The sequence below is a fragment of the Camellia sinensis genome, chromosome 4, assembly GCF_055761805.1.
Source record: "Camellia sinensis isolate YWXY chromosome 4, ASM5576180v1, whole genome shotgun sequence".
Lineage (NCBI taxonomy): Eukaryota > Viridiplantae > Streptophyta > Magnoliopsida > Ericales > Theaceae > Camellia > Camellia sinensis.
Genome location: NC_138964.1, coordinates 137,541,605 through 137,558,152, shown reverse-complemented (window position 1 = coordinate 137,558,152; position 16,548 = coordinate 137,541,605). Strand labels below are relative to the sequence as shown.

Genomic DNA, 16,548 nt, shown 5'->3' with positions numbered 1-16,548 from the left:
TGACATTTTATTTTTTTAACTATTTTAACCTATTTTATCTTTTTATAAATTTTAACTTAAATTGAGCTAAAATCCCACTTTCCAAACAGCCCCTTAATATGACACGACTCACAGTTTTCAAAAGGGTGATTATCAAAAATTTCAAGGTGAGTCCCTGAGATTTTGATAAATCTCAAGCAAATTCTTACAATTTGGCTAAACTTCAAAAAAGTCCATGGAAATTAGGTAAAAAGTAAATTGGCCAAAAAATCAAGTTGATGTTAACCTGACTTCTCATAGGGATTGTCCACGACAAACCATAAAAGTTTGACAAAGCATATACCATGTGACATCTATAATCCAATCAACTTGCTGTCGGACATTTATTTTGAATTTGATAAAATTGGGGGGAAAATTCTGCTTGTAGCTTTGAAGATCTAAAAGCTACTGGCTGCATTTGGTCATGATGTAACCAGTCCCAAGGAAGTTTTATCATTTTTGGGCGTCTTCTACCATAATGTTAAAATCAAATAAATAGGACACAAAAAATTACTAATTCCCTCGCAAAGAATGTGACACAAATAGGGATGAAACGCAAGCTGATTTTATTCGCACACCATCAAAACATGTGAAGAAACTACAAATTTTAATTAGTTTAAAATAATGAAATTTATAATTTTAGGCATGATCAAATACACATTTCGTATGTGAGACTCGTGGTGACTCGCAATTTAGATCAATCAAATTCTGTGTTTTGTTCACACAATGATCATTAAAAACTCATATGGTTGTCCAATTACATGATTGATCTATGTATAAAAATAAAAATAAAAATGAAAAGAACAGATATCAGATAAACATTTGAGAGCACATACATACATATACACATAAATCAGACATTCAAAAATACAGAAACCACAAATTATAACCGTGCAGCATTGCATATCGTTTGATCCTAACAAATCACCATAAAAAAATTTAAAAAAATAATAATAATTTACTATAAATATTTATATATATATATATATATAAATATGCACAGGGTCTGAATTTTATTTTTTTATTTTTTTTTTTCGGTTCCCTCTTCCGATTATAACTTAAAAAATCAAATAAAATAACGCAGTCCTCTTCACAATGACAGCAAAGGAGGAGGTGGGAGAGAACAAAACAAAAGTGGCGAAAGCCATGCCAAAACTAGCAAGGCCACACCACTTTTCGTACCAACCATCCCGAAAACTAGCCGAAGGATTACTAACCATAACTTAAAAAAAGCCTACACTTCATTTTACAGACCACAGTTTTCTCACGGCAGCCCTCAGAGAGAGGGCGCAGCAAAGGAGAGAGAAAGTACAGAACTTGAGGAAAGAGAAAGAAGAACCATTTTGTACAGTTGACGAGCTTTCACATGAAGTAGCTGAGAGCTTTCTTCCTTCTAGAACCCCCTTCACCATAGAGTTCATTCCATTGTAGGAGCTCGGTCATGTTTACAGACTCGGATGAAACACTTGCACAAACCTAGTTACGATATGGGCCGAAAGTGAGTTCGAGAAAAGAACAAAAAATAAAAACAGCATTTGAGCATAAGATGATCGAATAAATTATGAATGATATATAATTCTTTTCTGGTGTTTCATCTTTACCCGTTCATGAGCATTTTTGAAGTCATCCATGTTTAAAGGCCGGATATCAGAACTCACGCTCAAGGCCGGAGCTGGTTTACCTTCTGCTAGTGCTGCAGTTCGCTCCTGTCATTAGTTTAGTATGCATATTAGATCACAGCATGAAACAAAGTAAAGAGAGATCCATGTATGAATTTTAAATTTTTTAGGGAATATAATCTTGTTGCGGAATAAGCCACACAAAAACAATAGCAAAAAGAATCAATCACAAACAAGAAAATACGGCACATAGATTTATGTAGTTCAGTAAGATTGCATACATCCACGGCTCACACCAATTCCACTACACTGAAAGAAGAGAGAGGGCAATGTTGTTTCCGTGAAGATAACAATTATATATGGAATCGTTCTATTTGCACACCACACTACATCTCAATTCACACCATTTTGTCATTCGGATATCAGCTTCTGAACAAAAATCAATTGTTCAAACATCAACTTCCAAACAAATACACTATTTGGTAGTTCATATCTGAACAATTTTTTTTTTTTTCTTTCCGGAAGTAACATCCAAACAATTGATTTTTGTTCGAAAGTTGATATCCAAACGGCACAAATGGTGTTGAACTAAGACAAAAGTGTGGTGTGCAACTAGAATTATCCAATATACATGCCAGGGTTTACATCAACAAATTACTATAATACCCTTAGTTGGAACTGCAACCGTGTGGTGAAGTTTACGATACTAATCAGGCTCCACAAACCCAACAAATCTAGGGAGAAAGGACTGTGTAGATGGCTAGCAAATCAGATGTTTTTTACAGAGCTGGTGAAAGTTTGTTCTTGTAAGGGCATGTTGTGACAACAAAAATTGGACATTGCCAGTTTGCTAAATCCATAACCAATGAATGACCGTTTGATTGTAACAACAAAGAACCTATACCGGTAGGGGTTAGACATCGGATAACCTGGTTGATACTGCTCAGTTATTATTAACCAGGACTTTAATTTGTCTGGACACAAATATGGTTTTGATAGACTGCCCTGCAGGACAAACTTCAGGTTTCCAGACAAATAACATGAAAAACACATTGTTGAGGACAATCATCAACCATACTAGTGGGCAGTAACGATGATTTTTACAGAAGTAAAATTTCTATCGCCACTACAAACAACGACAATATCATTTATTTCCAATTTAGCAAACTGCTCATTCATCAGACGAAAGAAACAAACCTTTTTTTCCTTTTCCAAAATCTCTCTAATTGGGCGATGTGCAGCGGTCACACATAAATTCTGCGAAGTTTAAAAAAAAAAAAAAAAAACTTACTTTTATGAAGAAGAAACACAAGACACACTGACAATAATAAGAGTGCTTAATTTTATTTCAGAAAATAGCAAGAGCAAAGGATACCTTAAGGTCACTTCCAGAATATCCATCTGTTATACTTGCAATTGAATCAAAATCAATATCAGGGGACAAGTCCTCTTTTGCTAGGATCACTTTCAAGATCTTCGCTCTATTTGGTGCATCTGGCAGATTGACCATCAATCTATGGGCACAAAACACACAAGCACCGTCATCAGCTATAATTGAAAACTCCTCATATCCAGGCATAAATAAGTTGGCATGAGCCATTTTGAAGCGTTGTTTTACCTACGCGGCAGCCTTCTGATAACAGCCTCATCAAGGTCAAATGGCCTATTAGTGGCTGCAAGTACCAGAACTCGTTCTGTATCTTTTGTTCGCAAGCCATCCCAGTTCACCATGAATTCATTTTTCATTTTACGCATTGCCTCGTGCTCTCCTGGATTTTCCCTCCTACCCAACATGCTATCAACCTTCAGAAAAGAGGATAATATAAGTATTCAACAATAAGACAATTCAAAATTCAAAATATTGAAGAGCAAGAAGAAGAGTGATAAGCAGCATACTTCATCAACAAATACAACACTAGGGGCAATTTTACTAGCTAGTGAGAAGACAGCTTTCACATATTTTTCGCCCTCACCAAACCACTGCAAAGATTTAAAATAAAATAATAAAAAAAACCATAGTTACAGAAGTGCAATCATTATAGAAATAAAAACCATAGTTACAGAAGCTCCTTGCAAAATTTAACCTTAGATGTGATGCTTGACATAGAAATGTTGATGAAGTTTGCACCAGCTTCAGTGGCCACAGCCTTTGCAAGCATCGTCTTTCCTGTTCCAGGAGGGCCAAACAAAAGAATACCCTTGCAAGGCTGCAAATCAAATAATCGTAATGAGATACTCTTTTGGTGACTCATAAAAACATCTCTAGAATGAGCATAAAAAACATGGGCTATATTCCTATAGGGCAGTTTCAGAATAACTTCATATGCTTTTATTGACAGCATCAAAGTGTACAATAAAAGTTTCAATATACCTAAAATGTCAGGATATTATGTGCAAGATCAATTCAGGGACTTTATAGTAGATTTAACTTAGGGGTTGTTTGGGAAGTGATAGATTAGTATACTTTTTGACTTTTTACGAAAAAATGTGAAATATGAGTTGGATTTGAAGTGATGTGGGATGATTGTGACCTAAATAGGATAATATGCTAAAATAGCATGTGCTATTTTAGCACATCCCAAACAAGAACTTAATATTGTGACAATGAATTTGAGAAATTTTGGAGCATTGTGTTCATGCAAGAAAATGCAACGTGTCTTAACTCCAAACATAAGAGGACAAGTATGTCCCCTGAGCACAAACACACCATACAGAGAGGAATCACAAATTTACGGTTTCAGGAACATGGTCAGCAAAAGCATTTGCACCAGACAAAAGGGCAAAGGGAGAATTGAATAGATCAAGCAACAAAGCACGTTTCATTAACGAATCCTTGACTGAGATGGCAAAAGCTGGTGATTTCACCAAACTCTTAGTTTATTTGTTTTTATTTATAATCTCATCCACCAGTTTCAGATAATGAAACAAAGATTCCAGAAAATGGTTTAAAAAAGATATTTCAATAGAATATATGTACTTCAATAAAACAGAAGCCACATAAACCAACACAAGTACAATAAAAACATTGCCATCAACAGTATCTGCAAAGTGAGCCCCATAATTTGTCATAACCTATCCTAAATTATCCTTCAGCAAATGCATCACAATCAAGGGTGAAAAGGTAGAGATGCAAAAACCTTTGTTAATTGACCCTTGCAGAAAAGCTCAGGCCTCTGTAAAGGAAGCATCACCAACTCCTTCAATGTATCCTTCACATTTTCAAGAGCTCCAATATCATCAAACGAGACTCCAATGTCAGTAGGTGGAATAACATCAGCTAGCAGCCGTTTCTCAAATTCATTTTCAGTCACAACATCCTGAGATTAAAAACAAAAATTAACAGATCAGCACCTCCAAGAAAAGAAATCGAGGAATCTTCACACAACAATTTCATTTATTTTTATTCATGGATAGACAAAATTTGGGCAATGATATTCACTCTAATTTCAGCCTCATACTCTCCATGTTGGCTAAAAGACAAAAAACAGAGTGTGAGTAGCATTAAGTTGAGTGTGAATATCATATGCAATAATATTCACTCTGCTTTTAGCCTCTCACACTTCCCATGTTTTCTAAAAGACAAAAGAAAGAGTGTGAAGAGTGTGAGTGGCATTAAGTAGAGTGTGAATATCATTGCTCTAAAATTTTTAGAGTTATAAATCTGGCATTAACAAAACAATAATACCTTTAGTGACTTCTTCAAGCTCTTGGATTCATTCTGGAGAGCATGTAGAATTTCAATCCCATACTGGATACTGCTAGAATTGCAATACATCACTATTAACCACAGCTAAGAGGCCAAAACAGAAGGGTTTTGCAGGCATATTTTCCATCCATTAACAATTACTCCAGATTACACTGCTTTTAACAAGGTGCATGGCAAGATCTATATTACCTCTCACTTGACAAAACAAGCCTTGAATCAGAATCAGCTTCAGGGTTCTGCATTAAATGGTGGCTCAAAGCCCAACCAACAACCTTCTCCGCACCTGCAGTACATAGCAAATTATAATTTTACTGAGTTATTGTTTATCCTGCAATAATTCAGTTAAAAGGGCAATGGATGTCATTATGTAACAAAAATGAATACATACTTTCATTTGTAAGCGTTTGATCCTTGATGCACAATGCCTCAACTCCATCACATTCCAACCCAGTCCGACTCAAGACCTATACAAGATGAAAGCAACAAATTATTACTACAATCAACATTTCTAAACAAATTATTACTTTTGTTCAATAAAACAGCATGAAAATGGTGCCAATTGCTCACAGTGCGCAGATGATTCATATTTCCCTTCATTTTAAGGGTCTCAGCATCTCTATCCAATTGATGCTTCCAGCTCACAAGAAGTGCCTCATCCTGCAATGGTTTATAATCTACCATTATATATTGTAGAAAGCAAAGGCCAAGAGATTTCTCCAGAACAGCAAGGACACACCTGAGGCATGTGAATGGTAACTTTATTGGGGAAAAGTTTCGTCAGAAGCTTTGTTGCTTTGGGAACCTCCTTCCCCCTTTCATGCAGTCTACCAAAACTGTCCTGAGAAAATCAAGTACAATAATATCAAGTTTCTGAAATGGAAATTAAGATGAGTCTTTTTAGAAGGCTTTTAAGAGGTTCCCCAAGGTTTTCATAACATTTTGTAACATTGTATAATACATTTCCTAAGTCTCATAAAAGTTTCTTCCCCACTTCTGAAGCAAGATTGAAAGAAGAATGTTTCCCTATGTTACATGGACTCAGGCATGGGTGTCAGGAATTCATGTCTCTCTGTCCAATTCATGTTTCCCTATGTTACATGTCTCTGTGTCCAAGTCATCTAATTTCCATGTCCAAGGACATGGAAATTCTTTATTTCTAGAATGAAATGTTGATCACAAGGTGTCATGGATCATTTCATACATAATAATGGGTTTTATACATTGTTTTATGGTAAACTCGAATTAATAAATTTTCTCGCTAGGTGAATGTCTTATATATGTTGGACACATATCTCTATTGGAGTGTAGCAGAGGCGAAAGAAGCCTTGGCTTTTGATTCCCTTAAGCCTCATGTCGACTATTAAAGAAAAGAAAATTCACCTTTTTTAAATGATAGGTTACTTTGTATAGGTTAAAAGAGTTCTTTTGTATAGTTGTTAACTCGACAAATTCTTGGATTTTGTAGATCATTTTGAAACACGAGGTGTATAGGTGGTGTTTGGGAACTTGGGTTTGGGATTTTTTTTTTTATTTTTTCCACTAAAAGACAAACTTTTTGCAAAATCAAAAAAAACACATCCAAACAAAATATTGCATCCAACCCCATAATCATTTCACTTTTTCTCTCACAACCATCACATCCAACCACAAAAAAACCCAACTATCTTCCCAAACACCAAAAAAAAATTTATCCAATAATATCCTACAATTAAAAAAACCTACATAAAAATCCACTTCCCAAACACCCACATAGTGTTTTTGTTATCTTCTCTTTCGTATACATGTGCCATTCACTTAATGTCATCTTTTAATGAAATGTTACTCATAAGGAACATAGAAAAATTGGAAGAGAATTAAAAAACAAATAAGGCATTTCATTAGGAGCAGCCAGACTTGGGAAAAGTTATTTATCATCATTATTTCTACCGTCAAAAGGAGGAAGACCATTGAAGAAACGGGATGAATGTATCATTAAAATGCTTAAATTGATTTCAGGATACAGGATATTTTGAGATCGAACCTTCTTTCAAAGTCAAATCAATGTTGTATTAAGTAATCACTAATGGGAATCAAGCAACAAATAGAATAAAAGAAATAATGATACTTCCTAATTAGAAGAACATCCATAAGAATCCATATGAACAAGGATGAAAAAAGAAAGGGGGAAAAAGGTACAAAAGAGAAAAGAAGATAATGACGGCCCAAACACAAAATGGGCCAAAATCATAAACCAAGCGTTTTTTTTCTTTTTCTTTCTCTTTTTGGATCGGCAACTGCAAGGAATTTATTAATAAAGAGAAAAAACACAAAAAAAAAGTACAAGGGGGAGAAGATGTCCAACAAAATCAAAAAACCAGGCATGAAATATTACAATTCCCAAACAATACACAGAAAGTCAAGTCATAAAGAGCAAACAATACCGGGAAAGCTAAGTCAAGAAGAGCAGTTTGATTGCTGCCAAATTTAGTGAAAAGTAAACCACCAGGGTGTGACTGCAAGAAAAGAAAATGAAATTTAATTTAGAAGGATGCAATGAGTAAGCTACTAAATGGTTTTTAAGATCTTGTTGCCTAGAACAATAAATAAATGAATGGTGAGGATTAAGCCATGCATCTCTCTTACTTATCAAAAGAAAATAAAGCCACAAATCTCTCCTAGGAAAGACTAAAAGAAAAATGATTCAGGTTTAAACCCTACAGGCTTGGATTTCCAAGGCTCTGCATGACTCCAAGACACACCTCTCTTATATGACAGAAAAGTAAGTACAAAGAACAATAATTCAAAAAAAAAAAAAATTGAAAGCCTAGGTCCATGTTTCTTTTACTTAAACTTCATTTAGGTCCTATTCTGTAATTTTTTTGGAATTAAAAGAACATATTTGAGTGTCTTTTCAGAGCTACACATTGAAATAAATTGGGCAGCTATTCTAATGGGCACTTCTTTCAGCTACACATTGAAATAAACTTCATTGTTGTTAATTTTTTATTTTAACTATACTTTTCTTCTTTTGTTTGAATATCTATTTTTACAAGTACTTTTGTTTGAAGATGTATTTTTATGATAGTCTTTTAAAACCAATTCAGAAAAACAAGCTCATGACTTAACGCCAATTAACTTATGCCAAGTCAAAAGCACCAAAAATGCAAAACGTCATTTGCAGCATTTTATAAGCTTCAGTCTCATGAATATACATTTTTTTTCTAAACTCGGTGTTAACAAACATAACAGTCAAGAAAATAAAGAACATACTAATGTCCCCATAACAGGTAGCTTATGGAAATCAGACTATAATTACCTTTTCCTTACGGTTATCGGTCTGAGTTTGTGAACCAATAATGACAGTGTTATCAGGGAGCTTCTCAAGCCTGTTTTTAAATGTTGAGTATGATTCTGAATTTCCTACAATAGACTTCTCGGCATCTTTCATAAACAAAATGAAAGGCGAATTTCTGCTCTCACTACTTACAGCCTGAAGAAAACCAAGTTCATGAGTAGCTCTAGAGTGGTTGATAAGCATAAAACTGACATGCACCAAACTCAATTATTTGAATCACACATAAACCATACCTCAAATAATGTGTTAATGAGTAACTTGTCCAGATCTTCCACACCCGTAGCTTCTAGACGAAGATCATTAACTAGAGACAGATAGAAATTCAGAAAACGAAACAAATTTACAAGGGCCTGACCATCTGATAATTAATAGCACATTAGGTCATTACCATTGCAGAAGAATCCGTGACCTACATCACAGAGACCCCCAAGGTCCACCCCGTCATGTATGGGTTTATCAAATCTTACACCAATTTTTGATGAAGGATTATCTTCAAAAGGTAATAGAACCTTCCCTCGAATTCCAAAAGTAGGACCCCTAAAAATTTCAGTTACAAGGCATAAACAACAGCAAGACCATGGTAACTTTCACATAAAACTAGAAATGGAAAGGAGAGACGTACAAAAGAAACAAATTAAACCCTCATCATGGATTATAACAAATTAAAAGAAACAAAAGATAAAGGATTTGGGGCAGAGAAAGACTGCATAGGCTCTCTTTAAGCAAGCTGGCCATAAACAAGAAGAAAAGGAAAGTAGCCAACCTTCATAGAGGTCATAGGCTCTAACAAGTAAAAAGAGTTTAAGAGCACATTATATCTAGAAGAAGAGTAGAATTGATGTGAACGGCCTTTTCTTTTATTTTACAGACTAACACTGCAACCTTTAGTCACAGACTAACCACACAGTGATCAGCGTAGGGCTTCTGGTTTAAATTGACATGCCGGTGATTGAATTCTTTGTAAGCTAAAAAAGCTTGTGCTTTAACTTGTAAGGCAAAAGAGGGGGGAGAGGCAAATATACAGTAATCTATCGTGGTAGTAACTCTTATTTAAACCTTAGTGTATATATATACGTGTGTGTGTGGTGCAGGGTCCAGGTAAATTTATACCTTGAAGGACACGGTGTTGAATACAAGCTGCCAGAAGCAGAACCAATGAATCTCACTCTGTCACCTACAAGTTTTCACAGTTCAATTGATAATTAAAAATTGCTGATCCAATGTTAAAGAAATAATAACAGTAACAGTAGATACCAAAAATAAAAATAACAGCAACATTATACTAGAGGTCATCAAAAAGTAAACTATGAAGGTGTCCCTGACATGAAGCCAGAAGTGACATACCTGCTTTAAATGAAGGACTCTTACATGCCCCAGAAGCAGCTGGTGCAGTGTCATTCTCCGTTTTTGGTTGGGACTCCGGGCCACAAGAAGAAGGAACATTTGAAGAGCTAGGTGTAGCTGCCTCGGTGGCTGAAGGACTTGTGCCCTTAGCAAGATCAGTAGCTACAGCACTTTGCTTGTTGATGTTGCAGGATTTTTCTGCATTATATCCCTCTTTCAGGAGCTCTGCTTCCTTCGATGATAAACCCTACAAAAAAAACCATAGATTACGTTGCATATTAATTTTTAATTTTCTGGGCAGATAAGCATAATCATAACAATATCAATATCCGAACAAGTTAATTATTAGAACAATCAAAACAGTCTATAACAAGAAACGATGCTCCATATGCCAGTGATGTTAAGATTTATAAAAAGATAATATTCTTGTAACAGAGCCAGTTCCAGAGATTTTTATCTTACACCCAAAAAAGAATGGCTATCAAAAATAAGCAATTTAGCCCCAAAGTATCTAGCAAGTGCCTTTGCCAACATCTCCTGATATATCTCAGACCCTGCGCAGAAAAAGAAAAGGAAAAAAAAAAACAATATCAGAACTGGAACTGGAACTTAAACTTTGCGCAGCATTCCTTCAAGTAGACAAAGACAATCCCCAAAATGAATATTGATAACTAAAAATATCCGCAAACCTGCAGGACCAGAAAGCAAAATTCGCGGGCTCACTGTAGGAAGCTCAGAGGTATATTTAACTTGTTCTTTGTGTTTCAAGTGTATATACGAAGCTGCAATCAACACATTTTTTGTGTTTTCACTGCAAGAAGAGGAGAACAAAAAAAGGAGTTCACACTTCACATACCATCGATGTACAATTCAGCAGTCAAAGAATGGACATAGGAAATCAAGAACTATTGGTGTTCACAATAAGAAAGTAACCACAGACCCATGTTACCTAGAACTCCGATCATTCTAGTACGAGGAATGGGAATGAGAATGTGGTATGCAACATGCTCTAAAATGTGGTATTTGGGTCCATGGGTTGCAGTTTGATCTATGGATTGTAATATAAGTCCTCGGGTCATGCTTAGGTTAGATTTGTAATGATTTAGTGTCCGAAGTTAAATATTTGGCCACCAATATTGACTTTTCCTATATATATATATATATTATATATACATGTGTGCGTGATTTAATAGTATTAGAGAGAGTTGAAATTGAATATTGTTGAATTGAGTATGAGTTCGAGTTTGTGCGAATTTTATTGGCCCTTGTAAGGGAAGCTCTTCTTGTTCTCTTTTCTTCTTCACAGGGCAAAACATTGTTCTCAGGTTTACTGTTCATATCACCTGAACAAACATAATTTCAGCTTTAAAATCTTTCCCTACATAGCCAAAATCGATCGGGATCTGTGGATTTTTTGTCGATTATGTTGGGGGAAATCTAGCAAAGCTAGGCAGATAGACAATACTCCTTTCCTGCTGCTAATGGAGAGCAAGAAACAAAATCAAATGATTGTTTTTTGACTAGCACCCACTTTTGGGTATGCAGGTACTAAGAGCCCTCTCACTACTACCAACCAGCAGGCATCATCTGGCTGGGTCTTGCCTTCATCAACAACGAGGGGAAAAAATGAAAATAGAACTTACTATGGCTCTTGGCCCAGACAACATCCAAGATGTAGGGGGGTCGAAGTTAACCCCTTCCCCTACCTCTAGGCTTAATTCCAAGCCAGAATCCCCAAAATAACCATTCCTTTGAGAATTCCAGCACACTCTGTAAATCCAGAAAGCTTCCAATGGCAATAATGGGGCCATGATCCACCGATTCTGGTGCTTCCATACAAACACAACACTTACGGGGAGTCTAGTGAACTTGTAACCTACCACCAAAACTGTAGATAATTATCTCATGCACCTCACAACATTCATTGATCACCAAAATTTCTCCTCGACCACCCCCAAATTAAACATCACTATATCACTTGCACTATTTTTTAGGAACTTTTGTTTTAACTGTTCAGAGTCTCTATTAGAGTTACTGTTATAAATTACTTAAAAGTCAATTTCATAAAGTCTAGGAAAAGTTAATAAAATGGAAAGAGAAGCTTCTTAAAGAATATTTTAATAACTCTCATATTTTGGGGACTTGGCCAAGGGACTAAAAGAAGTTTGAAAAGACAATAATGGGACTGGCTTTGGATTTGATGCCATTCTCATTGAAGCTTGCAAATGTGTGGATGATGTATACGTTTATTTTAAATGTTTAATAAGATTTAGAAGATGTTAAACAAATGTGAGATAAGTTCTGAAGTATTTTTTTGTACAAGGAAAAAGGTGACATGTAGAACTATATTTTGCTTTTGACATGTCATTTGGTGCGGGTATGTTGAGTCTTTCCTAAGTTCTTTGGCATTGCATGGATGATTATCGTAGGGGTTACACCTTGGGATTGTCTTCGAAATGCTAGAACCAAGTCAACTACATGATAAGGTCTAGTTGACATTGTTCTTGTTTTGAGTTGTTTGAAGCAAGTCTTCTCGTATGGCAGTTTAAGAGACGCCTTAAAACATGGTTAGCTTCATTTAGACCAGGAGTGTTTAGTTAAAACCTTTTTTTCTGTTTTTTTTTGGGGGTTGGGGGGGGGGGGGGGGGGATCTTAGTTGCATGAAACGGAAATGGGAGCGTCATCATAGGTTGGGAGCATTTATATATTATTTTTAATTTATCTATGTAATTTTTTTTAATTTTTAATTGACATATACCTATTATAAATAAGTTTTTTTATTTCTATATAATATTTAATTAATTAAATACAACATAAAAAAATTTAAAAATTAATAACAAATAAACATTCGTTTTAAACATAAATAAATATTGATTTTGCAAATTCATTTTTTGAGCTGGCCAACACAAAATAATAAATTAGGTAGGTGGAATTTATATATATTTGTGCAATGCACAACCAACAAGGCAGATTTCATTAATTGTGAAAAGATAAGGGTTAAATCAAAAGTCATTTTGTATAAATATGGCATTAAGGCACAACTAGAATTAAATGGAGAAGAAGAAGAAGAAGTTATTTTGTATAAATATGGCATTAAGGCACAACTAGAATTAAATGGAGAAGGAGAAGAAGAAGAAGAAAAAGAAGAAGATCAAAGCTTGAGAAGCAAATACATGGAAGAAGACGACACAATCTCTACTTTCGTAGCCCTAATCGCAAGTCCAGATCAGCTTTTTCTTTTCCTCATGATTCTCTCTCAATAGAAACATGATTCTTACATGTTTCTTTCTAAGAAGCGCAGAATCGCATTTCTTAGAAAGAATCGTCACTTGTTTGTACCATTCCTGCTACTAAAGCCTCATTTAGAAACATGTGTTTTTTAAGTAACTTTTTGACTTTTTGGCTAAAATATTATGTAAAAAAAATTAGTATGTTTGGGATGACTTTTTAATTTTTTACGAAAATATGTGCAAAAAATATAGAGAAAAAGGAATCTTTGACTTTTTGGTATAACTTGTTAGCTTTTTTTTTTTTTTAGTAACCTTTTTGGTTTTTAGGCTAAAAAGATTACATCCCAAACGAGGCCTAAGGGTGGATGGAATGCAAATATTGGATAGTCAACAGGAAAAGAAAAGAACAATAGCATACCTTAAAATGAAACATTCATACATGGAAAATAACAATAGCATACCATAAAATGAAACATTCATACCTTAAATAATACGGGAAATCGTCAAATGAAACATCTATGTCTTTGCCATCAAGAATCCCCGCATGAATGTCTTCTTTAAATGCTGCGCACCTCAGAGACATACCCGATGTTGATGCCAGCAGTGAATCCCTCGTCCACTCATTTCTTTCTTCAAATACCTGTTTACTTTGCTTAATTCCATGTTAAAACTAGTTGACAGAGCAAACATCCACAATTAAAGGCCTAAGCAAACCATTCAGTGCAAAAAAATTACATTGCCTGCCTCTATGCTAGAGTCCAGGTTGCCATCAAGAGCAAGGATCTTGCTGGTCGCTCCAATGTCAGCAGCTTTATCACTCCCTGTATTTGTTGCTGAATTGACTTCCAGGCCATCAAGGTCAACATCCATACTGTCATGAACAACCGGAAGGGGCGGTAGCTCAGCCCCCTGATGTGTTTTACCACTGGCTTGAGAAGTAGGCTTCAAACGTGATAAATCTTGCCGCAGGCTTGAAAGTGATGCCAAAATAGAAGCCCCAGCCACAGCTGAAGGATCCCCTGCCCTCCTTTCAACGTGTAGCAATTTACCTACAGTACTCTGAACCTCTGTACCACCAACTGTTGAAGGGGTCTTGAGAACAACCTCATTCAAGAGTTGCAGAAAAATCTATATGGAGAAAAATTAAGGAAATTCCCACATTATCAAACACAAGCACACACAACCACACAATTCAATAAGACAAAGTACAAAGACTATTGAGATCCCACAAGCAAATTTTAAAAATTGAACGACGGGGCACACTGAAAGAGGGATACATAAGCATGGTTCCCCAACAGACCAAAAACCACCTCGTCGCCAGAATTGAGGACACAGCTGGTACCCTTCTTAATAGTCTTCCCATTTACTTGCACAGTTCCTTTGCTCCCCTTGCTTTCAAGCAAAGCAACAGAAGTGCCTTCACGCTGATCAATGCCACAAACAATGAGTACATATACTGCATGTACACACTATCAAAGTCATACCCAAAAATAAACAACGGCGACGACAACACAAAAAAGGCAATCAAGTAGACCAAAGTAACATCCGTGCGTGTGCAAACTGAATATTGAATCAACCCTCTACCTGTGTGTGCTTGATTGCACATAAAACGGCGCTAATGGTTTGGTCTTTCAATACAAGATTGGTGTTTCTACTTGCACCAATTGTGAAATTTGATGCACAAATCGGAACATTGGAATTCTGCAGCAGATAATACAGTCAGTTTATGTGTACATAAAACAACAATTGAAAAATGTGATTTCATCTACTGTACACAATACCCAATTATAATCGCACAAAAAATAAATAAATAAATAAAAATTTGTACTAATAAATCTCATAAGGAGAAGCTTTAAACCTGTCCATACTGCGACAAAAGCCTACACCACGGGGTTGAAGATTCAAAACTGGGGTTCTGCTTCTGATAAGTACTCCATGAAGAGAAAGAACTCCTTGGTTTATCCACCACAACCGGCGAAGAACCTCGAAAACAAACCAAAATCAAAACACCTGAGTCTTATAAATTCAAATCACACTGAATATATACATATACATACACATACATGCAAAACAACAAGTAATCAACTCACCATCAGCGATCGGGGTAGCTACAGCAACCGCTTGTGCAGCATCTCCTTTACCGAGACTCACAGCCTCGCCGACGCCGGCAGTCGGAGGATCAACAGGCCCGCATTCCGGTGGATCCACGGCCGCCGGAGAGCACATTTCCTTGGAATTCTCAGCGGGAGCCGATTTTTCCGATGAACCGCCATTTTCAGCCTGAAATTGAAGCAAATCTAGGGTCAAAAAAGGCGACGATTCAATCGAAAAATCCAGACTTTGACGACCTAGCAAAACGCCAAAATAAAAAATAAAAGAGAAGGGCGTGATTCGATTTTTGGGGTGGAGAGACCTTTTGGCGCTTGGGAGAGAGAGGCTTGTCTTCGGAAGAAGATGATCTCTTGCTGGTGTTTCCGGAGAGAGATCCACTTCGTCTCGTAGAAACCATGTCTGCTTCGTCCTCTTCTGCTTCTTCGTCTCTCCTTCGAAGTAGAGAGAGAGAGAGAGAGAGAGAGACGGAGGGGGGGAGAGAGTGCGGAGACGATATTATTTTGTTAAAAGTGAAATACTGTATATATATATACTTAAGTGGTTTGTTTTTGTGGTTATATTTTTGTTTTGTATACATATATACTTATGTGGTTTGTGGTTATATTTTTGTTTTTGTAAATTGTTTTTTTGTGTTTTTATTTTTGATAAATTACACTTGATCCCTCACTTTTTTGTTTTCACCTTTAAAATTTGTATTTTTTTATTTTGACATTTTCAAGTTTTTTTTTAATTTAGTTTTAAAATTATTTTTTGTTAAAAATTAGATAAAAAATGCCACCACTCTAACACAAATTCAAACTCTAATATAATAATTTATTTTTTATGTTATGTGATAATTATCTAGTATTTTCTGTCTAATTTTGAATATAAATTAATTTTAGAAGTAAACTGAAAAAAATATGAAGGTTTAAAGTAAAAAAATAAACTTTAAGGACTAAAGTATAGACTGAAGTGTACCGTTAAACCCATTAACAATTTAATGAAAAAAAACTAAAATGCATCTATATTTTCGTCATTTATTTGGAAGAAAAAAATGTACTTTAACCTTTTGTACTTTATCGCAGGTGCGATTTATCTCATTGAAATTTAAAAATAAACATATAACCTTATTATATCTGCCACGTATTTTACATTTGTTATTAAATTAGACGGAATATTTAACAGTACATTTCAGTCCACAGATCA

The 16,548-nt window shown here is 35.5% G+C and overlaps 1 protein-coding gene across 1 annotated transcript; it reads right to left on the bottom strand.

The window, feature by feature from the left end:
• Nucleotides 1–961: 961 nt before the first annotated feature.
• On the bottom strand, nt 962–15,916 carry LOC114261868 (uncharacterized). The gene is made up of 28 exons (XM_028202488.2): nt 15,665–15,916; nt 15,342–15,531; nt 15,110–15,234; nt 14,836–14,952; nt 14,529–14,675; nt 13,987–14,379; nt 13,734–13,891; nt 10,711–10,832; nt 10,484–10,575; nt 10,022–10,268; nt 9,788–9,851; nt 9,066–9,214; nt 8,911–8,981; nt 8,639–8,812; nt 7,764–7,835; nt 6,080–6,181; nt 5,911–6,000; nt 5,732–5,807; nt 5,533–5,626; nt 5,323–5,392; nt 4,775–4,954; nt 3,722–3,844; nt 3,534–3,617; nt 3,256–3,440; nt 3,013–3,151; nt 2,835–2,894; nt 1,620–1,724; nt 962–1,494 (listed from the first exon to the last, which is right to left on the bottom strand). Exons 1-28 carry the CDS (start codon nt 15,758–15,760, stop codon nt 1,381–1,383), a joined length of 3,639 nt encoding a protein of 1,212 aa, XP_028058289.1. The 5' UTR covers nt 15,761–15,916; the 3' UTR covers nt 962–1,380.
• Nucleotides 15,917–16,548: the final 632 nt, after the last annotated feature.